The 26,979-nt window shown below is 43.5% G+C and overlaps 1 protein-coding gene across 3 annotated transcripts in view; it reads left to right on the top strand.

Moving 5' to 3' along the window:
* Nucleotides 1-26,979, top strand: part of LOC142775703 (nephrin-like) — a 536,671-nt gene that overhangs the window by 504,533 nt on the left and 5,159 nt on the right. The window contains exons 8-10 of one of the 3 annotated variants that reach the window (XM_075877449.1): nucleotides 2,097-2,432; nucleotides 12,536-12,667; nucleotides 16,775-16,793. In XM_075877449.1, the coding sequence (XP_075733564.1) occupies nucleotides 2,097-2,432; nucleotides 12,536-12,667; nucleotides 16,775-16,793 (487 nt within the window). Of the gene's footprint in view, nucleotides 1-2,096; nucleotides 2,433-12,535; nucleotides 12,668-16,771; nucleotides 16,794-26,979 lie in introns of all 3 variants that reach the window. The other 2 variants (XM_075877448.1, XM_075877447.1) reach the window with 2 other exon arrangements.

The following is a 26,979-nucleotide window of genomic DNA, read 5'->3' as shown; positions in this document are numbered from 1 at the left end:
GACACCAGCGTGGATGTTTTGCCAACCGCCGCCTTGCACGTGCAGCGGTGACGTGACGCTGTGACGTACCATGGTAGAGGTGTATTGGTCACACTGAAATTCTTGAACCTAATGATGGATTTGTTGACGAAGACATACAACTTTCTACATAAATACTTGCTTCATGCCTCGCTAAGATGCTAGTTACAATATACTTTAATGACATTAGACCACTGACGCCTCATGTTATTAAATTATTAGAATTCTGGCCAAGAACAGTTTTGCACAAGTGTGCTTTATACCTTGAAAAAAAGCTCTTGAAGACATCAGCAGTGTTACTCATGGTTAGAGATTTGCGTGTTACTTTTGTTTTAACTGCCTGCCTGCCTGTATGTATGAAGCTCATGATTGTGTTACGCTGATTAGTACGGGAAGACACTACCATTCCTTATTTCGGTTCAGGACTTATAGAAAGGAAGTATGCAACAGGACGTAAACCTCAACTTCTCCGCAGCAAGCTAGTTATAACAGAACAAAACAAAACAGAACAACCGTATATATGTTGTGCACGTGCAACCCACTGATTTGAGAGTTCATGTTGCGCGACGACCTCCTGTTACAAGCGGGCCCCACATGCGCTTACGTCGAGGAAGCAAAGTGCGCTCGACAATCGACCTTGGCACTCACTGTCATCACGCAGTAGGATCATGTTACTACTACCACCAGCTTCTTACGCAGTGCACTACCCGAAGAAGATGCAAAAGCTGCCGTTGCTTAAGCCTTCGCGTTGACTACCACCTGTTGCACCGTTAGTGTCAGCAAGACACTCATCCTCAACTTCACCAGAGGCCTCATCTCACCACGAGCAAACCACATACCAGCAAGCACATACCTTGTCATCACCACCAAGTTCACTTATTTTGGGCATCGGACCACTCAGTCCTTATTTGTGAACGAAGCTGCCGAAAAATGATTCACCGGGCACATCACTTGTCATCGAAGCATATACTAAACACACACATACCTGCGCTTTACCATAGGGCAAGGCTGATGTACCCATATTCAGGATAGCCGCTGAATAAGCATCAGTCGAAAACATAACAATTATTACACATACAAGAACATTCCCCACACTTACGCTATAGTAGCATCTACCCAGACGTTTATACACTACAATGTAATGCTTGCGGGGCGGCTCGCTCCACCTTCAAAAACAATATTCAGGCATGTCCCTCGGCGAGTCACACCATTAAAGACAGCACCAACCCTGATTCCAACATAACAATGCCCGAACAGTGGGAGTCTGTGCTGCTCAGCGCGTGCCCAAGTGACGAACTCTGGGCAGTCATGGCTGTCCGAAGCCACCGCCTACACTCAAGGTCTGGCCACCGCCTGTGAAAGGGGGGCTCGGATAGGGCTAGAATCCTTGTTTAGCCTTTCTTCACGCAACAACAACAAAAATAAACTTTCGTCTCTCTCTTTGTCTATCCTGTTAACATGTATATTATAACGAACCTGTATTTTGTATACATCACCTTTTTTATTGTTACACAATGAATTCTTTTATAGCCATGAGATTGCGGAATGTTTATGCATGTCTCTGCTATGTATATTCTATAGCAAAGAAGAGGCTGGCACAACATTCGTTGCACTGAGGCCGCCTTCTTTAATATAAACACAAGGAAGTGAAGAGCACACACACATACACACACACACACACAAGCTCATAGCATGCGTTCTATCACCTGTCACTGTCAAATGTCGTACTGTTAAATATGTGTCGCTACGAATTCAGCTGATTTGTATTTGTAACTTCTCCATGTCGAGGTGGTTCTTTACTGGTGGTTTTACTGCCAGCCATGCTTGGTGATAACTAACATGCACGCTGCAACCACGCAGCAGATCTGTGATTATGTGCCTAAGTGCCCATAAGAAGCCCGACCCTGGAAGGCGTACGTTTTTAGACCTTAACAGCTAAAACAGTTCAAAACTCAGCGAGCACAGAAAAACCAAATACACAACTCGAACTTTAAATTTGTAAATTAAGCAGGAAATTCATAGCTCTTCCTTAAACAACCTTGAAGTGTGTATCGTGTAACATGGTGCGATGCCCGCAGAGCCCCCGGAGCCACTACACAATTGCCAGATCTGCAACCTGACCGAGACGTCGCTGGGTGTGACTTGCGTGACGGGTCACAGTGGAGTCCCTGAGAATGCGCCCCGTGGGCCTGCTGCTGGCCTGAACACGACGTACGTGCTGGAACTGTACAGCAGTCAGCAGCCGTCACAGGTGCTCAACGTGAGCAGCAGTCAGCCCGTGTTCAGCGTTCGCAACCTGCAGCCGCGCACGGAGTACTTCATTGTCCTCTACGGAGTCAACAGCTTGGGCCACAGCAACGCCGTCAAGCTCTACGCTAGCACGCTGACCTCTGCCGAAGCGCTTCTTGACACAGGTGAGCCATTCTGAGCGGTGATATTTCTGCCGTCAGAAGAGCTAAGTAAATGAAGCAGCAGCAAATCTCCTCTCCCAATGTTCCAAGAGTCTTGGCTCCGGTTTATCGGGAGACCCAATGCAGCCTAGCAAAGAGATCGTTCGAAGGTGGATGCTTCCTACACCACGGATAACGTGCGGCCGACGATAAAGGTGCATCTTGGTAAAGTTTGAATAAATCACAACAGTTTATTCGACTGCACTTTGTAGCTGTCTACAGTTCACCTTTTCTAAAAATCATGCCTATTTAAATAAAAGTTTATATGGAATTTACTAAAGCGTTTTTGAGAAGAAACTTGTCTAGGGAGCCTGTAGATCAGCAGTCATTATCATCATGAGGTTGTGACAGTGAAGAAATCAGTCGCAGCCGGTAAATATGAAACTATTGGGCGAACGTGCGCCCAGTAAATTTATGACATTCAAAGAGCAGTGGTATTGGCACGCGAAGTCGTTGGACATCGAATACTTCGATCCGCGGTAGGCGTGACGGCATATTTACGTGTGGCATCAAAGATTTCAGTCTTTTCGTTGGTAGTCGCGTTAGTTCCAGAATAAGCTTTACTGATCATGTTGTGCACTCAAGCATATAGCAATCGGGAATGTTCGTTATTCCGACGCGGTGCTGACAAGGCAGTGCTTGAACGGGTTGATTACATGAAAAAAAAGTGCATATTGAAACATCTTCTCCTATGCGTCATATCTCACGCTAAGTCATTGTCTCATCGCACGTCTCATTGCCATCGATCGATTGTGGTTCATTGACATCCAAAGACGCGACATGTCCCTCTTGTTGCAGTTCACCTCCCCAGTCTGACTGCAATTGACACGTCGTACGTGGAGGAAACTCGTAAATTTTCACAGCGCGCATCATCTGGTGCTCGCTGTCGAACTATGTTCGGTGCTCAAAAATAATGTCCATGCCCTTGATTTCACAAGCCTCTTATTGATTTTGTGATTATTTGTGGCCCACGCGGAAGCCAGAAATGTAGTTGACAGGACGTATGTAGTTGCTAAAGAGTGCACCTTCAACTAGTGCGTGTCGTATGTCCAGAAGTCACGAATCAGCGAGAAACGAAAAGCTCGGCGGATGTTACACTCTCGCAGCAGGAGAAGGAGAAAGTCTTCCTGCACTCATGTAATACGAAAGAAGCCACCATGAGCAGTGCATATGCGCAACGCCTTCTGCGAACCCCTTTTTCTTATCGTGCACATGTTTACTTCTTCCGCTCGTATAGCTTCCGTCGTTGTTCCGCTTCTCACTTTCACAGTTCGGGATCCCGTTGTCTTCAGCATCGAGTTCCTATTGGCAAAGAAGCACGTTTGAGGATCTGCACGCGCCATGGCTCACATCCTCGTCGTAGAGTAGCGCCGCTGGCAACAGCCGGCGCCGCAGCGATAGTATGTATTTACAGTTAAGCGTATATGCGCTGCGCGCACGCCAGTATAAATTCTGCAGAGGCAGCGTTGTCTTTGTTTTTTTTTCACTCACTGACTGCTGTTTCCGCATGCATCCGCGATCGCATTGTTTCGTCATGGTGCGCTTCCCGCCAAGGCCATCGACTCTCGGTGGTGACCTTCAACATAAACGCCTAAGGCCTTAAAACTTTACAAACAGACCAGCGGTGAGGCTATCGACCTTATGGGTTGCAAGCGAGTCCATCCTATTGCTGCGTGATGCTTCTAGTGTCGCGTAAGCTCCGTAATAACTGCTTTTTACGGGTGTCACGCGGTACACTAAATGAAAAGAGAGGAGGATAGAAGACGAGCCTAAGGGACTGTTCTCTTATTGGCGACCAGTGTTCGTTCCTACCAAGAAAAGGCAACTTTGCTTTCTAAAATATCAGCGCAAACGACGTGCTCGCTCCACGCTAGATCCAATTTGGATTTGTCGTCCGCCGTATTTACCTTGTCCGGAGAAAAGTCCGTGGCTGGTCTTAGTCCCGAGCGTATTTATTGGTTCGTCGCTGCCTTGCCATTGAGGAAACCTCGATCACAATAGACCTTAACTAAATTACAGCTGTAGCTGTTCTTTAGGTGAATACCATGAGAGCTGCCGAGCGAAACTGTCTTTCTCATCGGGTTACTTCAATTCATAGCGAACGCTGCTGAAGAGACCGGTCACCGAAATCTCCCAGATGTGTAAACATTGAGGACTTGAGTTTCTCTTTTTAGTATAATTTTTTTCAATGCGGCTATTCTTGATTGGTTTTACGAAAATGCTGATTTTAATCCATGAAGCAGGTCGTTGGGAAAGGACGAAGGTCACGAGCTGGTCAAGACGTCCAAATGAACGTCTATTAAGTACACTCGTTCGCAGTGGTCATGCAGTAGCACCACCGCCTAACTCGAGAATAAAATATTTGAAATTCGTTGCCTTACACTTCAAGAGTATCTCAGCAGAAAAAATAAATTGTAGGCTGAGTGAGACGCTGGCAGGAATGTCAGGGATATAAGAAACCGAGCAACGAAACTGTTAAGCTATGTTTGATAGAGGAAACTAAGTCTCGGAGGAACTTAATTAGAAAATTGCACAATTTATTCTTCCTGGCCGTGCGTCTACTAAACTGTAGGGCTTCGCTTTGTGATATGGCTTACTTAAAGAAAAAAAAAGTCTGGATAAAAAGCGATAAGCCAACGTTGCAGCTACTTGAATAATTTTCGTGCGCTGAAAGGCGATATACATCGGCTCGTCTTATGAGTGCATGCATCGCTTTTGAATCTGAATATTGCCCGTTTTTAGGTGACTTCGTTGCCAGAACGTCCCTAAGGGTTAAACAGAAAATCATAACGGCTGTTCCTTCAAGTGGCATGCGATGTTGCTAAGGATAGATGTAAAAATAGATGGAATGATTGTAATAGGTGAATTGATTGTAAACAGAATCAATTTTTGCAGGAAAGTTTAAGCATTTCTTTGTGAACACAGGAAATGTCTATCAGAGCGTACACACAACTGACATTACTCCATTATCAAACACGTTTTTTTTTTCTGAAACCGACATCCACGTCTGAAGTATTTATGCAACTTAGTAGAATAAAAATAGTAAGAGCTGTGATCCCGATGGCTTAGAACTGCGAATAATAAAGTATGTATCAGACATTAAGCGGAAATTCTAATACATATATACAACTTAGTGTTATTGACAGGTATTTTTGCAACCAACTTGCAACTAGCGAAAGTTACTGCAATAATTAAGTCAGGGCATAAAAACAACTTAGGAAACTATCGTGCAATATCTAATCTACCCATGTTCTCAAAATGCCTTGCAAAAGTAATAAACAAGAGAACTGACAGTTTTTTGAGAAAATACAATCTAACAACGGAACGCCAATATGGTTTCAGAAAGAAACATTCAACAGAAAGTGCTTTATTAGCCCAGAAAGAAATTGCATGGTGCAATATCGAAAAGGGGCTTTTGAAATTTCCATAGTATTAGGATTTTAGGAAAGCCTTTGATCGCGTATCTCACGAACTTTTGTTAAAAATAAATAGGTCAGATTATTATGGATTTATGGGAATACCACTCAAACTTTTGCAGTCATATCTGAGTGCGCGATTCCAGTATTTTGGCCCCGCTGCGGTGGTCTAGTGGCTAAGGTTCTCGGCTGCTGACCTGCAGGTCACGGGATCGAATCCCGGCGGCGGCGCCTGACTTTTTTATAGAGACGAAAATGCTGTAGGCCCGTGGGCCTAAATTTCATGCACGTTAAGTTGCCCCAGGTGGTCGTCTCTCTTATTCCTATGCTGGTTTTGGGAAGTTAAAACCCATAGATCAGATCTCAGTACTTTGAGATGAATACCTTCAATTCGCGTACAGCAATTAAAACTATGGTTCCAAGGACCATATTCTTGGGCCTGTATTATTTTATATTAAATTGATGACACAGCTAAAAGCAATGAAAACTCTAACCTAAAACTATATGCTGATGACTGCACACTATTTTTTACTGTAAAAATTTTTAGTACTCTCGAGGCTCTAGTGGTCCACACATGCTATAAAATTGGAGATTGGTACACCAAGAACAATTTCATGCTAATTGAAACAAAAACAAAATGTGTCCTTTACTGTGCTCTCAGAATATGCTTCCAAATACCAAATTATGCTACCCTATGTCCATGCAAAGTTGCAGTAACCAGATAATTTAGGACGCTCGGTATAATTTTTAAGGAGCATATATCCTGGAAGATGCATACAGATCACAATTGTGCAAAGCTGAAACGCCTGGTTGTAGCTTTACATCGTTGTCGACGTCTTTCGCCAGTAACTGTAAAGGTACTTTCATATCAGGTTTTTTTCCATGCCCACTTAAACTACCGGGTGTTCAGAGATAAGCTTTATCATTTATTTCAATTAGCTGCTCGAAGGCACGTGAAAACCACTTGCGCAAATAAGCTAAGCTACCAGTGGGACAGAAATTTAGATAATAAACGTGGTCAGCAGTCCAATTAACTAAAAATGAAAAATTAGTCTTTTACAGGCTGCGGTAAGCTGCCATGAGTATAATGAAACAATTTAGGCAGCGGTGTTTATACACCGTTTCTGTTCGAAGATTTTTTTAGCACGCCTGTGATCAAAGTTATCCGGCTCCAAAGTTTGTCTTTCGCATAATTACGCATGCAATATGGTGAGTGTCAGCGCGAAGCTCCTCACTAAAGTAGCGCATCTGTTGTGTGCACTGTTTAGTGTGGGAAGAGGGTGGAAGCGTAGGCATAGGTGATAACATTTAGTCTTGCCCTCTCGCCCGTTGATATCAAAAATCGAAGAACCCTTAAAACTATGCAGTGTCGTAACACGCAACTGCAGAGCCTCTAACGATAGTGGCAGATACCATGCCGAGATAATGGTGCGAGCGGAGAATCTGGATGTAGTGCATGTGCGTAATAATGACTAGACAAGCGTGCGTGGTCGTTGCCTGGACTAGGCGAATAGCTGAACTGCTGATGTCCGAGTACTATAAACTTTATTGAAATCAAGAGCAACAACTCCATTAATATTGACTGAAACAGTTTTATCTTTGCTAACGCATGTTTCCTGCTGCTACATGAGCTTATTTCGGTCACGCACAAATCTCATCGAAGCTCTTCACCTTTAAAAACGTCAATGCCCTAAACAGTGTTCAAAATGCCTGCCTTCGGCAGCAACGCAAAGTATGAATCGCTCTCGCGTCGACTTTATGACTCGGTGCACTACTTCTGCGGGAATACTCGCATATGCAGATGTTAGTCTGTATTAACACTGCTGAGCTGTGTTACGTAAACTCGATATTTAACCATGCCCCAAAAAAAGGTCACGTGGAGAAAGGTCCAAAGATCTTGATGGCCAAAACATCGCTCTTGCGCGCCCAATCCACTGTTGTGAAAAACGTCTGTCCAACCAGTTCTTCACCCTGGTTAAAAAAGGTGGTGGTGCTCTGTGGTGCTGAAACCATACTTAGCGCCAGTCGTTCAGGGAAAGGCTGCTGACAAGGTCATCAATCACAACACCTAATATTTATTCTGTGTACATCGTTCCGTTCAAGTTGCCCTCAAAAAGTGAGGTCCGATGATCCTGTCCCCGAGTATGCCACAGCGCACATTCACACTCAAGCGAACTTGATGTCTGTGCTGCCTCAGCCAGTGTGGGTTTTCTTGTGCCCAATAATGGACGTTGTGAAGATGAAGACTTCCATTTCAGCAAAATCGAGCTTCATCAGTTGGAATTATTCTGTGCAAAAAGTTAATTTTTAATCAGTTTTGATGATGCCCCAATTGCAGAAGTCAACTGGCCTTTCAAAGTCCGCCTTATTTAGGTACTGATGAAGGCAAACGTCATACGAATGGAACTTGTGCTTTCTTAGAACATTTGCGACTGTTCCGACGCTGCGACCGTACTGATCGGCAAACTGTTGGATGCTGAGCTTTGGCATGGAGGTTACGCACGCGACAACGTCGATTTCAAAGTCTTCATCGATTGCCTTCATGGTCTGTCTTGGAGGGGAAACAGCCTGTTGTGCAAAAGCGTGGAAACAGGTTTATGAAAGTGGGCCTTTTTAGAAGGGGATGATGTGGATGGCGAGACGCTTAAAGCTTCATTGCTAACCAAGCGTTGTTATTCATTTCAGTCATTGCAAGCGCCACGTCTACTTTTTCATTGGTAGATTATCTCACGCCAGAGGCAGCCATATTAGCTTGAAAGACCTTCACGTGGATTTCCTTGGTAGACCTTCAATGCAGAGACGCTGTGCTACCGGAGACACCCTTGTAGAGGACGATCAAGCTAACACGTTCACAAGAAGATGTATCCGTGTGATCTAAAGTCACAAAAAACGTCACAAAAATGATTTCCTATTATCGCGTTCATCAGGATCATGCGTAAGGCCCATGGCGCACCGCGCTGTCACATTGTGATTTCGTCGGCCGAGAGGGCAAATATAATTGTTATCATGCACGCCTACGCTACCACCGTCTTCACACACTAAACAGATGCGCCACTTTAGGGAGGAGCTTCGCGCTGACCCTCACCATCTTGCATGCGTAATCATGAGAAAGATAATTAAACTTTGAAGCCGTATATTTCGGAGCACAAGTGTGCTAGAAAAAATCTTCCTACTGAAACTGTGTACAAACACATATGCCTACATTTTTTTTTCAATATAAACATGCCAACTTACCGCAGCCAGTAAAAAGGTAATTATTAAATTTTAGTTGATTGAGTGGCTGACAGCGATAATTATCATCTGAAATCCTGTCTCCCGGACGCCTAACTTATTTGCACAAGTGGTTCTCACGTGCTTTTCAGCGACTAAGTTAAAAGAAAATTATAAAGATTAACTTTGATCACCCGGTATATTGTGCTTTAGGTTAGGCGAACACAAGGTCAACAAATTTAAATAAGCTGAAAATACTCCAGTAAAAGCAGTTAGAGCAATAGAGGAAGTACTATACCTTGCACACACAGGACAGCTTTTTGAAACATAAAATTGTTATGGCTAATGACATATATAAATTCAGGTTGCAACTAGGTTGCGGAAAGCTCGATGCATTTCTGACACTTCCAAATCTTGCACTCACTCATAGTCTTTATTTCCATCAATATAAACCACCATGGAAAATTCGCTTATAACGCACAATTTGTGGCATGCAGACTTACGTTAACATTTATACGTTAACATTTACGTTAACATTTATATTACCATACGTTAACCATACGTTAACATTCATATTAAATTTATATGAGCAGCATGCTGCTCATATCAATTTTTATGTCTTGCAAGACATAAAACTTTCACATTATATACTAGCGTAATAACATTACTTTTATAGGTGTGCATTGCTTTCATTGTTCACTTTGTGGTATCATTGGTTATTCTCACTAGCTGTAGAAATACAATGTCATGGGATATAATTTCCTTCTAAGTACAAAAGCGATGATGTACTCCCTACGATTTAGTGTGTTCATTGGCATATCAAGCATTCTTTTTTTGTCTGTTTAATTTTCCCTGTCATTTCCTTCGCTCTTTGCTTGCAATATTACTTGCCTTTTTTATCTGTTTATTTATGTACGTATTTAATCATTATTTTGATATGCCTGTACTTCGTTCGTTTTATCAACCTGTCATTGTTGTCACAGGTAGATGGTGCTTAGTCAAGCTGCAGGAACTCCAGCTTTTTTCCCCGGCGTCTCCTACTTTTTTCCCTTGTGCATGGTTTTGGTAAAAAAATAAACACTAATTAATTATTTAATTAATTAATTAATTAATTAATTAATTAATTAATTAATTAATTTATTTATTTATTGATATGATCAGGCCATCGAAGGCGACTGGTACGCACGCTTGTGTGTAGGTATTAGAAGGCACGTCACGCGTGACCCACGCACCAAAGGGAAAAAAAGGTGACAGTGAATATTTTACTGACGCATTTGCATGAACAAATTAGGCTGAACACCATTTGCTCACTCCGAAAAACTTCATAGAAGTGACTTTAAAGGGAAGGCCAGGGTGTTTTATTGGAGCCAGTGTTATCACATGAAGAGAGACACAGAAAGGAGTTTACTGAGACTGTTTTTGTTTTTGTATATCACGTCGTGGACGTTTTATGTTGACATCGTAAGTAAGTAAATTATTGCCAGCTAGATCAATTATTTTAAATTTCTTCAATCTGACTGAAAAGCTTTATTACTGCTCGAAAAATACCGGCCAGTCATCTCGTGTGCTGGTAGCCTGGTTTTTTGTCGCCTTCCACTATGGCTTGCATTAATTTATGTTCCATTGAATCAGCAGCCTTCACAGTGTGGCAAAAAATATGTAGCATTTATTTCAAAATAGCCTTGAAAGAACACTCAATATGACGGAGAGATTGAGTCGTTTGGAAGTTTATGGAATTCTCAAAACCCTAGGCCAGAAGCAAATATGAAAAACACCGCCAGGTCTGCACGAAACACGCAGCACAGTCACAGTGAAAGCTGGAAGAGCGGCCTTTTAAAGTTTTTTTAAAACAATTTTTGGGTAAACATAATGGCCACACTTGCAGCCCACCCACTACGCCATAAATCATCATACTTTTTGTGTAGTGGGCAGAAATTCACTATGCCATCCTTCGTCATCCTTCGGGGAAGCGTGGTACCCGCTATACACTTGCAAGAAATTTTCTTGTAATTTTTCATGATGGGGCTGACGACGACAAAGAGTGATGCTTGGAGCTTTAGTAAAATGGGTTGGAGCACTCATTACGCAATTCACTTTGTGTGACGCCTGGTTGTTCTGTTTTAAAACGCTTTATTACTTATAGTAACGTGATTTCTTTGCCCACATCAAGCCTGCTTAGCGTCACTTCGGCATGAGGTTTAAAGCTCCGGCTTAGCTCAGTGGTAGAACACTGGGCTGGCACAAAGAGAACCCGGGTTGGAATCCCATCGTGTTAGTATAAACTAAGTTTTTTTTTTCTTATATCACACGATAGGGGTTATGGACAACGGCGGTGGCGGCGGACAACTATGGCGCATGCAACGCTTGTTGTGATCTCATAGCAGCATGAAAAAAGGCTGCCTGCTTTATTTCATATTTGTGCAAAGTCCCAGTTTCGAACTCAACGACCAGCACCGAAAAACATGCAAAAGCCTTTTAGTTTGAGGGCTACATATCTTGGTCTTGTGTAAATTTAGAGTGTTCATTGAGCGCTCTTTTCACCGGTATATAGTATTAATGCTGAATTCTTTTTTGGTAGATTTGCAATGTCCGGCTATTATGGAACCTCAAAAATACCAACATGTACAGTAATATAGCATTATTTGTATATAGCTTCTGTTCTTCAGCTGTGATGACTTTAGTTTGACGTATTGTTAATTGTGACCAAACTTCCTTTTTTTACTTTCAAAATGAAGGTTTCAGTTTTTTTTTATTTGTAGTGGTAAAGGAGCCTCTCATCTGTATGACTTATATCTTTTGTTTTTCCAATTTTGACTCTCATCACTGTCTTCCGAGTTAGAGTTTGGGTCTAGATATTCTTCAGGCAAACAAAATAAATCTAGAGATAAAATGCGTCCCCACCCGGCACCATGTCAAAACTTAAGTCTCTGTGTAGTACGGATATTTCTTTTGACAAGCGCTTCTTGACTAATATAGGTCTTTTAACCGAAATAGAAGCATTTAGGAAATTCAGTTTGGCTTTGAAGTATCCGGACAATTACGTGGTCATAAGAATCAGAAGCTTTTATATTAACTTCGAACAAAGCTACGGGTTGTTGTGGTATTTCAAGCAAGTTTATATCAATCATCACGTGTTAGCAGGTGTTGTCCGGTACCATGCCCTTTTCTGAACTATAGGCTTGCTCGGTCGCCGTCCGCCTTTACATGCATGGTTCTAACCTTTTTTCTGCGTTACTTTTCAAAGTGTAGTTTACTGATGTGAGGTATTAGAGCTGATTTTATAGCTTCAACATAATTATTCTCTTCTGTGTAATACACTGAGAGAAACATTTAATTGTTCAATTTTGTGGGTCATTCTGCTGTCTAGTACCCCATATATCATATTTTATCAGATGCATAGTTGAATGCGTTGACGTTGTGTGCGCATATTTTGTGGCGCAGAACATGCCTGGAACGTGCATGGTCTCGGCGTCTACTCAAGCATCCTGATAGTTGTGCTGGCCATCTTGTGCCTGGTGTTGCTGGTTCTGGCAATTGTTGTGAATCGCTGGCGCAAGAAGCAAACGCTCAGAGGTGAGTTAAGCAATACTCAATGCCGACATCACTGGGCTACAATGGGCACGTTGTTACTTTTTTTACTCCTATCCCTTGTTTGCTTCAGCACTGCCCCAAGAGTTCATCACAACGCGATTTAGCTGAATGTCCCTTTTCGCCGCCGTGAGCCGAAATGACAGCCTTCGGTCCTTCGTTTGTTGGTATGGTCGCACGCTGTATGAAAGAAACGATTCGACACGCGCTCACCCCGACACGTGTGCTTGAACTGACCCCGGAAACTCGCCACCACGCCCGGGGCTTGTCACAAAATCATGACATATGACGGGGTTTCGCTCTGTCAACGTGTCAGCTGCTTGTTGAGAAAGCGCGCTGGTCTTAAATCATCCACAGACGCTCACCCGGCCACGCGCCACCCCCTTCACATTCTTCCTTTTTCTATCGTTTTAAATTTTCTTCATTTTTGCTTCTCAGTCTCTACCCCTTTTGATTGTCTGCGCGCAAGAGCAGAACGAAAGAAAATACCTGCATTTCGCAATACTCTGTCCTCATTCTTTGGTGCTCACAAATCTTTCTCGTTGAACTCGGCTGTCACGCGCCGTCACGAGTGTGGCTTTATATACCAAGTTCAGGATACTGTGAAACAATTACAAAGTTTTTCTTACCATATATTTCTTTCAGTGTCTCCACCTATAAGCACAATTTCCTGATTTCGTGTCTCCTGCACGCCCTTTCTGCCCTTTCCGCTCGCTTTCCATTAATCTGTTTCTTCATACTTGTTACTACGTTTTGTTACTACTGTTACTAAGTTACTACTGTTATTACTAAGTTTTAGGTCTCTTGGAACATAAAAAAAGAGCAGGCACTAAACGAGCCACCTTTTGTAAGGCGAGACAGGCCCTGTAACGTAGACGGGGGAAAACAGGGTTAGTAGATTAGTTTATTTTGCCGTTGCTACATGCGGACTGCTTTGGTTTACCAAAACAAGCACCTTTAAAAGCGGATCTGTTAAAGCCGAGCATTTCTCCCAGACGCGGGACCTCAAGTGACCGTCATCATCATGATGATCTAGCACGTGGTCCCTTCATCATCTTGTTTGCTCCCAGTGCGCATGCGCTGTCTGGTCCGGAGTGGTATGAATAACTCTGATGGTTGAGAGAACAAGTAAACAAAGAAAGGAAAAAGAACGAAAGAAGGAAAGAAAGAGGTAAATTCTTGGCAAAAAGGTTTCATCGCAAGGTGGGATACAAACACACGTACCCATGATTGGAAGGCAAGCATAAGCTATTCAGGCCCGCTACCAAAGCATTGCCTTGTATAATCAAGCATATCAAGGGGGTGAAAAAGGAAAAATCAGGATGAGGAATAGAGAAGTGAGAATGAAGAGGAGAGAAACGAGGAGTGATGTGAAGAAGGTAAGAAAGATGTGTGCGTCGCAGTATCTGGGTATGTTCCAAGCCGCTCATATTAGTTACTGTATTAGTTACTGTATTAATACTGTACTACGCACATTCGTGTGTAGTACAGTACGGCAAGGGGAGTAAAAAGGAAAGTGAGGATGAAGAGGAACGATGTAAGAATGAGTAGGGTTAAACGAAGAGGGGCCACAGAAAGCGGGCGCGCACCACAGGAATAAAGATAAACGGATGCAAGAAAAAGAAGATCGAGAAAGAAGTCAATCGGCGTTCTCCAGATGGTGGCACCTGCTTGCCAATCTAAGTTGAGCCAACATTTTCTTAGGAAAACCTAGCTCCGCCGTTCTTTCAGGCTTGAAGCTGCCATAACTTAAATCTTACCAAGCTGGGGACGTTTATATACGCTCTGGTAGGAGAACTTCAGACTCGTGTACGTGTTGTGACAAAGCGAACGAGAGCGTCTCACAATCAGTTTCTCGCTTCTTTTACGAACAAAGATCAGCCAAAGTGTAATAGTGATACAATATCTGAGGTTTTACATCATAAAACCACGATATGATTTAGAGACGCTGTAGTGGAGGGCCGCGGAACATTTGGCCATCTGGCGTTCTTCAACGTGCATTGACCTCACACCGTAGACGGGCCTGTACCATTTAGCCTTCATTGAAATGTGACCGCCATTACCGGGATCGAACCCGCGACCTTCGGGTCAGCATCCAAGCACCGTAACCGCTACGCCTCCGCGGTGGATTGAGATCAGATAAAGGCGCAACTGGATATATAACTGACATCTAATGACGTGATGTACTGAGTCCCATATTGATGATGAGTGCGAAAGGTTTTACTCATGACCCGCTGCTTCCGTTACGAAGCTTTTTCTGCAAAATTTAGTCGCGGTGTTTCGTTTGTGGAGGATTATTGTGCAGTACAAAGCTATCTTTGCACCAACAATTCTGACACTACATTTGACACCTAAAATTCGAGTAATTTCATTTTAGAACCATTAGTTAGTCAAACATAATTGGTCACGCAATGTACGATGGGTGACAGTTTAAAGTACTGATTTGCATTTTTTTCTTTTGACTTTTTTGTTTACACCCTCACATTAGGGCATACCTGCCCCTCACAATGTATTTTCTTATTTAACATGCTTGCTTTTTCCCGATTACGTGCTCGTCCACGCTGCTACTTAAGAGCCATGGTTCGCCCCGCCGCGTTGGTCTAGTGGCTAAGGTACTCGGCTGCTGACCCGCAGGTCGCGGAATCGAATCCTGGCTGCGGCGGCTGCATTTCCGATGGAGGCGGAAATGTTGTAGGCCCGTGTGCTCAGATTTGGGTGCACGTTAAAAAACCCCAGGTGGTCGAAATTTCCAGAGCCCTCCACTACAGTGTCTCTCATAATCAAATGGTGGTTTTGGGACGTTAAACCCCACATATCAATCAATCAAGAGCCACGGTTCAAATAGGACCACAAAAGATAACCCTCAGCTTACATGGAAAGAGAAAGCGAGAGAATGAACTTTTATTTGAGCAAACGCATTGTGCGCCCAAGGTGAGCGGCCTCCTTATTCTAGGTAGCCGCGGGCCTTCGCCGTCTCCCGCGCCCGTTGAACCATGCTGCACCGATTCTTGAGGCCCGGGTCTGATAACTAGGCTTCCAACTGCTCTTCAGTTAATGTAGTGGCTACAGGGCTCTGTCTGCTTCCCTATACCATATGTACGAGTATTTGGTGCGAGTATTTGGTTGATGAGATGCGGTGAAGCAGCGTACCGTGAACGTGGATGTTAGTTTGAAGCTTCCTGAGGGTTACTGCCTCTTCCCAAGTCAGTCTGCGGTGAGCTAGCGGATAAATTCATCTGTTTAGCATGTAGTGCTGCAGTATATCATTATAACTTTAGGTTACTATTCATTTATTTTTATTTGGAAGAATATGAGAAGGTAAGCTACGTTATAGACTTCTATCCCAACATCATGACAGTAATGTACAAGATCAACACACACAAAAAAATTACAAATTAAATGAGTAAAAACTAATCAGAGGAAAGAATTTTCTTTTACAGAAACTCCAGTTCTTTGTCACTAGACCACTCATTTAAGGGTATATTGTACAGCCACTGAAACATTGTATTACTTATATATTCTGTGGAGGGCTAACGTATTTTGATCGTACTTAACGTAACTTTTTCTGCAAACTTACACTTGATGTCATTTTTCTATGAAGCTTCTGTGAATCTCCTCATCTCCGAAGAACACGGTGCGTCTTTCTCTTCTAGTCTCTTCCCTATACGCCCGAAGGCACGTTTGTGGTGCCGAAGGCACCACAAAAAAAAATGTATTTTCAACGGCCACCCCTAAGAAGTCTGTATATTGTCGGGATTTGTTCAAAGTTTCCTCTTCCTTTTTCCGATACCCGGCACGATCGTCTTAGCGCCACGAAAGCGATGAAGTTGATTGATGACTTAATCGAGGTGAGAAGGAAAAACAGCCACAAAGAGAAAAACGGATGTGCCTACCAAGTCTCACACTCCGAACCAGTTTTTCTTTTTCATTATCCACCCGTCTTTTTTTGTGTGTGCATTCTGTCGCATTCACCCATTGCTTGACACTACGCGTGCTGCACGCTAATCATCCACTCTGAAGTACTTTTCATAATCAGCTGAAGCTTTTCTTTGTGGCAATTCTTCTTCTTTTTCTTTTGCTGCACCAAAGAAGCCGGAGGTCACAAGAAGACGTAAGTATTGAATTTCAGTATCACAGTCTTGCAATTTATCTGCGTTAGCTATTCTAATAGAAAATTTGCATTCATACTCAGCTGTTTAAGGAACTGTCGTTTAGTTGTAGTTCTGCCCCAACGTTAGCTGCCTCTTTTGTCTGAGCTAGAAGTAACCTTAACCAAGTTTATTTTTGTTATGTACACTTACTTTGTGCCATCTTCTGTCTCACCCATGATTTGGTAGAGACGAGAAAGAAAAACAAAGAAAAGGCAATTTGGTTCTCGGAACGAACACTTGGCTAAAAATAACATTTGTTATTGAACAAAAATAAATGGTGCAGTTTTGACATATAAAAATATAAAGCAATGTATTAATGCAGCGAAATGCCGTGAGAAATATGGCTTGAAGTTAAAATAATCTTTGTTCAAGAATTACATCATTGTCTATTCGTAGATTTTTACCAGTTCTGCGTTGTTTCTTTCTTCCATCATGAGAAACGGTTCATAAAGCTATAATGAACCTAAGCATGAACGGATAACATTACTAGTGAGCAATTTTCGACCTCTATCACTCATAATCTGGTCCCCTTAAAATTGTTCATTATCACCTGGAAACCAGGCATTTTTTGTCTGGTTTCTTGTATATAGCCAGCATTTAACCAGGACTTGATTAATGGGACATGTCGATGACGCGTGCAACTATTGTGTGCATAACCGAGACGTTTGCGAGCGCGAAGTAGCCTACACGTCTTTTTGACTTGACGCATTTTCAAAGATTATATTGCTTTTTTTTTGTACTATAGCTTTGGAAACATTTGCTGAATTTACCGCCCACTTGTCTTTCTCCCGGAAGTTACTGCAGAGAGTCAACTCTATTTTATTAAACGTACCACCGCAGCGGGATGCTGGCGTCCCGCTGCGTGGGCATAACACTAGTAAAGTTCTATATATTTTTACGGCCTGTTCTTCAGATCTATTCATAAGCGCGTCAATAAAATTAGTTTTTTTTTTTACAAAATGCACTGGCGGTTAGAGATTGCCCAAAATGAAGGAAACTGTCCAAGCGTACAAAGCCGACATCGCGATGTGTTTCTATTCACTTACTCGACAGTAGGAAACTACAAAGGCTTGATTGTCCATTTCTCTTCATGCAGCGTAGTTTTCCTTCCGCGCAGCTTGTATTCAAAGTGTCCCATTCAGTATACATGTTCCATTGACATAGTCTTCTTTAGATCTTTGCATTTTTAGAAAATTGAATGTGTCTTCGTCGCTTTCTTTCACCAGACGGAGCTCACCGTTCAAGTAGCTGTGATCATACACTTATGATTAGCCTTCCTGAATGTTAAGGATGCTTATGAAAGCGCAAGCAGATAATTTTTACGTATTATGAACACATATGTGGTGATGTTTAAAGCTGTATAAAAATAGAAACTCGAGCGAGTTGGTAGGCGTTTATCTTTGCTTGAAGCAGTGCGCATTGGACGAGGACGAAGAAACGTAGCACCGAACAGCCACTTTTCTGCGCAGGTGCATTGATCAGTGCCCGTTCTGTGCTTTCTGTGATGCTTAGAGCTGCTCGTGAAAATTCGTAGGACGTCTGAGCACACAAAACTATCAGCACACAGAACCACGGTGGCAGATTAGTGACTGCCCAAGTTTATGGTTTCTCTATTTTGTCCTTCACACTTTATTCTAAGCACAAAGAAGGACAACTAACCTGAAATTAAAAAAAATAATCAGCAGATCGCACGTACCTGTGAATCGACGTTCTGCGAACCGTGCGGAGGGAAGGTGACCGTGTTGCAATTTTTTTTTTTCATTGAACGACACGTCATGAAATGACGCTAAATATTTGTACAAATGTTGCACGCACAGACATATGTTGAAGCGTTACAGACGTTTATATAACCAGTTGTTTGCACTTTCCCAACGATGCCTACTGGAATATGCGTATTAGCAACAACAGAAGCTGATATGAAGCGCTGATGCTCGCCAGGATAGTAGCACTGAACGCTGCTACGTAAATCAAATTCAGCGTATGACACCTATCTACAATTGACGTTAACCCGGCGTGGCGGCTGTATTAAAATAGTATACATTTGTAATGTTTATAAAAATTGGGTAGGCATCACTGCAACCGCTATAAGCGTTTCATGACGATTAGCGTCTATTTGAGAAGTAGTTCCGAAACCTGGTGTAGCTCTGTGGTAAAATGCTTCAATGCCCCACAGAATGCTTGGTGTCGATGCCAGCTGGGACCCTGACATTTAATTTTTGCATTCGTCGGGTCGACGCTAACGATGTTGGGTATTTCTTAATGCTCTCGCTTTAAAATTACCCATGTGTGTTCTCGTCGTTCCTGGGTAGATACCAAGGCTTAATCACCTGTGGCGCATGCCCATACCAGCGGCACATAACCACCCGTGGGTATGTGCCAATGTTTGGCTGAAACTGTTTGATGACATACGCGACGGGATTGTAACATAATGTCTTGACCAGCGTGTCATATTCGTCAAACCATCTTATTTTGGTTCATGCCCAGTTAAGGAGGTGACCACGAGAGCACCCAAACGTAAGCGGCTAGATAGATAGATACGCTCAAAGTCACCGAAGTTCACTAAGAAATGCTTCGCACTCAATATATCTTGCATCGGCAATAGGCAGGAAGTTCCACAGATGGCTCCTGTACTATAGTTAATGAAACAAGATGACATAGTAGTTTCAGTGGATAATCTCGGCGATTTAGAGACACTGCGAATGCGTATGCCGATAAGGCAGCACGTGTAGGCCGTACTTTAGCACAGAAAAAAGATGAAATTATCATAACTGATGAGGTACCTCAAGCTAATCATTATTATTATTATTATTATTATTATTACTATTATTATTATTATTATTATTATTATTATTATTATTATTATTATTATTATTATTATTATTATTATTATTATTATTATTGCTGTTCTTCTTGTAGTATCGTACGAGAGCACAATATAATTGTGATACAGTCTGTAGTGGTGGGCTGTGGAAATTTCGTCCATCTTGTGTTCTTTACCGCGCACCAACATCGCTCAGGACACGAGCCTCCAGGTGGAAACGAACCCGCGACCTGTTGGTTCAGCAACCGAGTACCATGATATCTCTACCACCGAGTCGGACAAACCCAAAAGCAAAGCGCGAACATTGAATGGAGGAAGAACCATTAAATAAAGAATCGAAGAACAGGGTTAGTAAGAGTGCACAAACATACCGCCGTCCTGAGAAAGACATTGGAAAAAACAGGATTGGTTAATTGTAGATAGTGGAACGAAATGTTCAAAGATAAGGCAAATGAAAAACTACAAATTCAGCAAGAAATCAATTAGAAGTGGCGATATTTGCGCACAATGACACGAGGATAAATGTACCTTGAACTTTTTAAGGCACGAGCTGGCCGCCTGATGACAAGAGCATTCCAAAGCAGCAAATGTCCTGAGACAACAAGGCTGTTTCCACTTTCCGGAAGCTCATAAATTCAAAGGAATTGGAAGCATTAACTGATTAGCGATGCACATATGTCAGAGACAGTCAAAGCATTCGAGAAAAAAAACAGGGGAATAGACAAACAGAGACACGGTCACTGCCGGCACAGATAACTCTGCAACATAGAGGTAGGTTTTAATGAAAGAAAAGGTTAGTGAGGGATAGGCGAAATACGGCGGTAAAAAAGTTGAAGCAAATGTTTTTGCTCGCGTGAGCTATAGGTGGTTATTTGCCACCGTCTCATTTATGTCGAACAAATAATTTATCATCACAGCATCAACAACATAGCCAACATGAGGAAAAAACAAACATGCTTCTAGGTAGCACCTTGGCATGGTGTTTGCCCATCGATATGGATGACGACCGAAAGCGTTATGACGTCTGCTCACATTTGTATACACCTCAACGACATAAAACTAGCTGCAAGAGCGTAAGGCACGTGGGATTCCCGCTCCCACTCATCTGCGCAAATGTGCTCCAGATCATTGAAAAAGCGAACCTGTGAAAGCGTTTGCGAGGAAGAAAAGGTAAAAAAAAACAGGGGGGGGGGGTAGCCGGTGCTTAGATATGCTGGCTACTGTGTCGAAAAAAAAGAGTTTAAAAATCAAAGACAATAGAAGGAAATACAAAGAACAACAAAGAGAAAAAAAAGTGTGCATGCTACAATTGACGTTTAGTGCACAATACTCCTCAAGGCCTGTCCGACAACAGATACCCTACCGACAACAGATACCACACTCTACAATTGACGTTTAGTGCACAATACTCCTCAAGGCCTGTCCGACAACAGATACCCTACCGACAACAGATACCACTTCATCCGTCAATGTTCGTCGGTAGGAAACCACTTTTCACACATAAATCGTTGTTAACTTTTTTGAGAGAAGTTCGTACTTTTCATATCATATACCCGGGCATTCCGTAGCACGACTTCTCCAGAGAGGTCTTCGCTGCGTTGGCTACACTCATCAGATCACTTGCTTCACGGCCCTCTGACGCAAGGGTGTGAACTATCGAGGCACTTGTGTTAATGCCATACATCTCCACCATGGTTACTATTATTACAAATTATCATCATCAATTAACACCACACACTTTTCATGGAATGGTTAGGATTTTATTACTTGTATGTTTTTACCCGCCTTAGGGCGAAGAATTTTAAGGCCCTTATACAGCCGCTAATCACAATCATTGTCCACATCCCTTGTCCCATGAACAGGCGCTCTTGGCCATCAAATGGCCCTCGCGCCCCAAAGCACCAAACATTATCATCACCAAGGCATGTCTCTAAGGCCCTATCTATTCTCAAGCCGCACTACCTCCCGGTACCTGGCAGAAGGTCTTGGTCGTTCGCCCCTCTCACTGAAACAGCCAGTGAGAGAGAAGTGGGAAGCCATCAGCCACGTTCGGTGTGCTCATGCGGCTCGAGGGTACACATGGCCCAACCCTTGTGGAGTCTCAAAATGGAGAGCGCCACGCTCTTGGAGTGAACGGACACAGTAGACGCGGTCGAAACGAACGAAACAACACACATTTATTTTACAATATACTTTTAGAATTATGATATTGTCAGCTGAAATAATATGCATCAATTGTGACCAACACGCTAGAACAAGTTTACACAATATTACAAAACACTCAGCAACAGAAACACACACACAAGGCGGCTTCGCTAACGCCTGACTCAAAACGCGGCGAACTGCAGACAGCCCGCGGAGCCACCCACTGCAGACCCACCGTTAGAGACAACCGTTCGCACTAACCGCCACCTGCCAAAGAGACCCGCTCATCCCCCGCAGGGGCGTCTGCGCAAGCAGGCGTTTGGTGTGTAGCGACACCACGGACCGCCACGCTTAGCCGAGCGTGGCTGAGCCGTTTCCGGGGAAAAGGGGATCTAAGGATTGAGCCGACGCTGGGTGATGGGACCTTTAGGGCCTCCCCCTCCCCCCCCCCCCCCCGGCAGAGGCAACACACCCCTTTGGCTGTGCCTTCACGTAGACGGCACCCCTGGGCTGACCCACCCAGGAAAAACCGGCAGTCACCTTTTTTCTATTTCTTTCTCTCCCCTCATCTTCGTCTTTCTCTCAATTTTAATCTTTTCTGTCCTCTTTTCTCTCCAATTACGTCTAATTTTTCTGGCGGCAAAGGTTAACCTGGTCTACAGTATCCAACCTTGGGTATGCTATATCGGGTTATATATAGTAGCTTCGTACAACTGGCGTCTGTGATGCCTGCGGGTTTCCGCAGCCTCCCCGTGTTGGGCTCGATGATGAGATTCTGGCCTCGCTACCGAAAGAATAACTTTTATTGTTTCAACCTCTTTTCCACATCTTCCCAATCGCCCTCTTTTTAAAAGAGAGCGTATCAATGTAAACTTACAGTTTCATGCAAAGAACACTGAAAATTCCCCACATTTCCACATCATCCGCACCGAATGTCCTGACATAACAGCAAGATCAGTGTCACCTTTCTTAGTCTCAAAGTGTTTTACAGACACCTTTGGACCTGATTACAAAGGCACAACAATGACCAGTGAAGACATTCTTCTAAAAGTTAAGCACAAGGCCCAATATGTCAAGTTAAACTCTCTAACACCTTCTGGCACTACTCCTATATTTATAACAGCCCACCATTCCTTGAAAACAGTCCGCGGTGGGATATCCGACAGTGGTCTCCTAAAGCTGAACTTCTTGATGGATTAAAATATCAGAATGTCATCCAAGTGCAAAAAAATCGAAATTAGGCGCAATGACCATGTAGTACCAACAAAGCACTTAATCCTCACTGTTAATACTGCCACACTCCCGGAACATATCCAGGCAGGCTACATAAAGATGCGCGTCCAACCATATATACGTAACCCTCTCAGGTGCTTCAAGTCTCAGCAGTTTGGCCACAGCTCACAGAGCTGCTGTGGCCGCGTGTCATGTGCAAAATGTGGGTCTCAAAAAAATATGAAGTCGAGACACTGTTCTAACTGTGACGGAGATCACCTTGGTTGCTCTCGCTCTTGCCCTGCGTGTAACAGAGAGAAGGAGGTTATAACACTAAAGGTCTACGAAAACATCTCATACAAAGAAGCACGAAACAGACTTTCATTGGTCATTGGCACAGCGGTACACGAGCAACCTGTACCCCCCGCAGCATCATCCACTCCTACAGCGGAATTAGTCCGTGCTGCTCCGCCGCCAACAAGCATGCAGGCCTCTGGATCTCGTTACCAGCGAGAACTCTGGAGAACGGTGCCGATCAGCTGATCGCCGACAGCTGAGTTAGCGGAGCAAACAAGCGCGCTGCATTTATTGTTTTTGTCTGTTCTCGCACAGCATTCCCAACAGCGCGAAAGAGTTCCATTCAAGCGAAGAACAAGAGAATGGCATGGTGCTGGTGGGCTTTACCATGGTGTCAGCGCTGGCAGCACAGATGCTTCCAAAGAAAAAAAAAAGCCGGTGGTGGGTGTGACCGTCCGTCCCTTCGATCGCGAGAGTTGGCCGGCCATGCAAGAGGCCTATACCTCCCGAGCTGCGCTGAGACAACGAGGAGTATTTCCTAGAGTCGTACGTATTCAGAAACGCTCTTGAATTTATCTTGACTTGCCACAGCCTTTATTGCAGCACAAATGCGTGTTGAACGTGGCGTCTTAAGTTGTTGCCAAGCATGAAGCACAAACGCGTTCCAAACGCGCTGCATCGAAGGCGGTGACAAGTCAAGCTCAAGACAAAAAAAAAACGATTCTGAATACTGGGAAAAGTTAGTGCACAATTTATTTTTTCGTTACTTTGATGGTGTTAAGCTTCTTACGAATGCCGCCACTTAAATTCGACACTTTGCTCGAGCTGCTGCGCCCCGCCACCTCCAAGCAAAATATTCCGTGGTTACCATGGTGCCACAGACCTAGATGAACGCACTCGTTTGTATCTGGTGGCAAAAGACCACCACAATAAAAAAAACGAAAATTGAGCATTGCTGCTTGGTTCCAGCAGCCTCGCGAATGCAGTCGCACGACTGAAAAATCGGTCAGGAAGCGACTACTAAAGCAGTCACTTTGCGACCATGTGCGACCGTTCGCGACTGTTTGCGACCAGTCGCAAATGGTCGCGCGACCGCTGCTAGTCGCCGATGTGCATCAGCCTTTATTCTTCAGCCGGCACTCAAAGCAGTGTCAGTCGGCGTCATTCTATATGACAAATAAGTCAACGTGTGCTCACTATACATACCGCCAAACTACAAACTTGACCGCACAGATTTCTCTCACCTCAGTGATCAGCTGCTGGCACCCTACATTGTTGTTGGTGATTTCAATGCTCACAGCACTCTATGAGGGGGGGGGGGGACGCTCACTGCGATGCGAGAGGCCGACTGATTTCTCTTTTGTTCCTGAGCATGCCTCTTCCATAAAAAAAAGTATGCTTATCACAACATTCACCACAAGTGATATTCGTCGATAGACTTGACATCTCTCTCTTCACAGTGTAAGAATGGATTGTAGTGAAGAATCCGTACGGCAGTGACCACTTTCCTGCTATGTTGACAACATCACATGGTTTTCCTCCTCATATTCCCAAATGGAAGATGGCATCCGCTGACTGGGAGAGATTCAAGAAATCAACCCTTATACCTCATGACTTTATCGCAAATTGTCACATCGATTGCGCAGTAGCATTCTTCAGTGCATTTATTCTTGACGCTGCTGAAAAATGTATCCCGCAAACAAATGGTCACCCGCGTCAACGACGTGTTTCCTGGTGGAACGAGGACTGTAGGGATGCGCGTAAGAAACAAAATAAAGCCTGGGGCATCCTGCAAGCGATATCCGAATCCAGAAAACCTTGTTGAATTTTAAAAAGTGAAATCACTGGGTAGGTTCCTTTCTAGTGTTAACTCCTACACCCATGAAAAGAAAGTCTGGAGCCTCAGAAGTTTTAAGGGGCAGCAAGCACATCGCCTGCCTTTGGTGAGTCAAGGAAACACACTAGAGCACTAGGCCAACAGCCATGGCAAGCACTTAGAGCGCATTTCCAGTTCCGTGCATTTCTCAAGATCTTTCTTAAAATAAAAAGAAATGACAGAACGCAGAACATTTGAGTCGAAGTGTAAAACAAACGAACAATGTAAAACTCTATTTAATACTGCCGAACTTAGGGCGGCCTTGAATGCATGCCACAGTACAGCACCGGAACCCGACAAAACTGTGTATGACATGCTCAAACAGCTTCAGGATGACACGGAGATCACTTTACTTGCCCTGTATAACACTATCTGGGCTGCCGGGTACCTGCCATCCACCTGGATTGAGGCCATTGTTGTTCCCATTTTAAAGGAAGGCATGGACCCCTCTAGAGTTACAAGTTACCGTCCAATAGCGCTTACAAGCTGCTTGTGCAACGTGTTCGAGAAAATAATAAACAAAATACTTATGCATTTTCTAGAAACCAACAATTGCTTGACCCTTTTCAGTGTGATTTTAGAGAGGGCCGGTCTACTGCGGGCCTTCTCGTACGCATTGAAGCATATATCCGCCATGCGTTTTTCCACAAAGAGTACTGTCTCTGTGTGTTTCTCGATGTGGAAAAAGCAAACAACACCACATGACGCAACGGCATCCTTAGAGATCTGTCAGACATCGCTATTCATGGCAATATGTCGAATACAATAAAGAGCTACTTATCCGAGCGAACATTTCGTGTTCGTGTTGGGAATGTCTTATCCAGGCCATTTATTCAGGAAATGGGAGTACCACAAAGTGATGTCGTGAGTTGCACCCTTTTTATTATAAAAATAAGCTCATTACGACTCTGAGTTCCACATACCACTTTCTATTACACATATGTAGATCATATCCAGGTAGGCTTTAGGTCATGTAATCTTACAGAGTGTAGGTGGCATGTTCAGCTTTATCTGAACAAAGTGTTTAAGTGGGCTGACGGAAACAGGTTCAGGTTAAATCCAGAGAAGAGCACCTGTGTACTCTTTTCTAGAAAGATAGGCCTTCACCCAAATCCTGAAATTGACTTGCATGGCCAGCGGTTACCTGTAGAGGCCAAGCATAAACTTCTAGGCCTTATTATAGATTCTAAACTCACATTTACATCCCACATCAAGTATATTAAAAATAAGTCTGTAAGAAAAATTATCATTCTGAAAGTTCTCTCAATCACATGGTGGGGGAGTGACCGAAATGGTCTGATCAATCTCTATAAAAGCCTCATACGCACGCACCTGGATTATGGGGCAATAATATACCATTCTGCCACTCCGAGTGTATTGAAAATGCTTGACCCGGTTCACCATTTGGGCATCCATCTGTCTACGGGTGCTCTTCGCACTATTCTCGTGGAGAGTTTGTATGTCGAGTCCAATGAGTGGCCATTGCACTTGCAAAGAGCGTACATGTCTTTTATATATTATTTAAAAATGAATTCAGACAAATGCTCCTTCACACACAACTATCAATGACTTGTCGCGTTGTACGCTTTTTGAGAACCGTCCTTCATTTCAACAGGCCTACTCAATTCATGTGAGGAGCCTCACTGAAGAAACTGGTGTGCCACTTCTTGAACACCGTGTGATGGGTCCCCCTGCACGTCTGCCGCCGGGACAGTGGCAGCCCCTACACTGTGATACGTCCTTTGTAGAAGTTGCGAAGCATGCGCCTACATGTACACACTCATTTTCTCGAACT

This window comes from Rhipicephalus microplus, chromosome X (genome assembly GCF_043290135.1).
Source record: "Rhipicephalus microplus isolate Deutch F79 chromosome X, USDA_Rmic, whole genome shotgun sequence".
NCBI classification, from domain to species: Eukaryota; Metazoa; Arthropoda; class Arachnida; order Ixodida; family Ixodidae; genus Rhipicephalus; species Rhipicephalus microplus.
The sequence above is the reverse complement of the archived record's forward strand: the minus strand, read 5'-3'. Positions and strand labels throughout refer to the sequence as shown.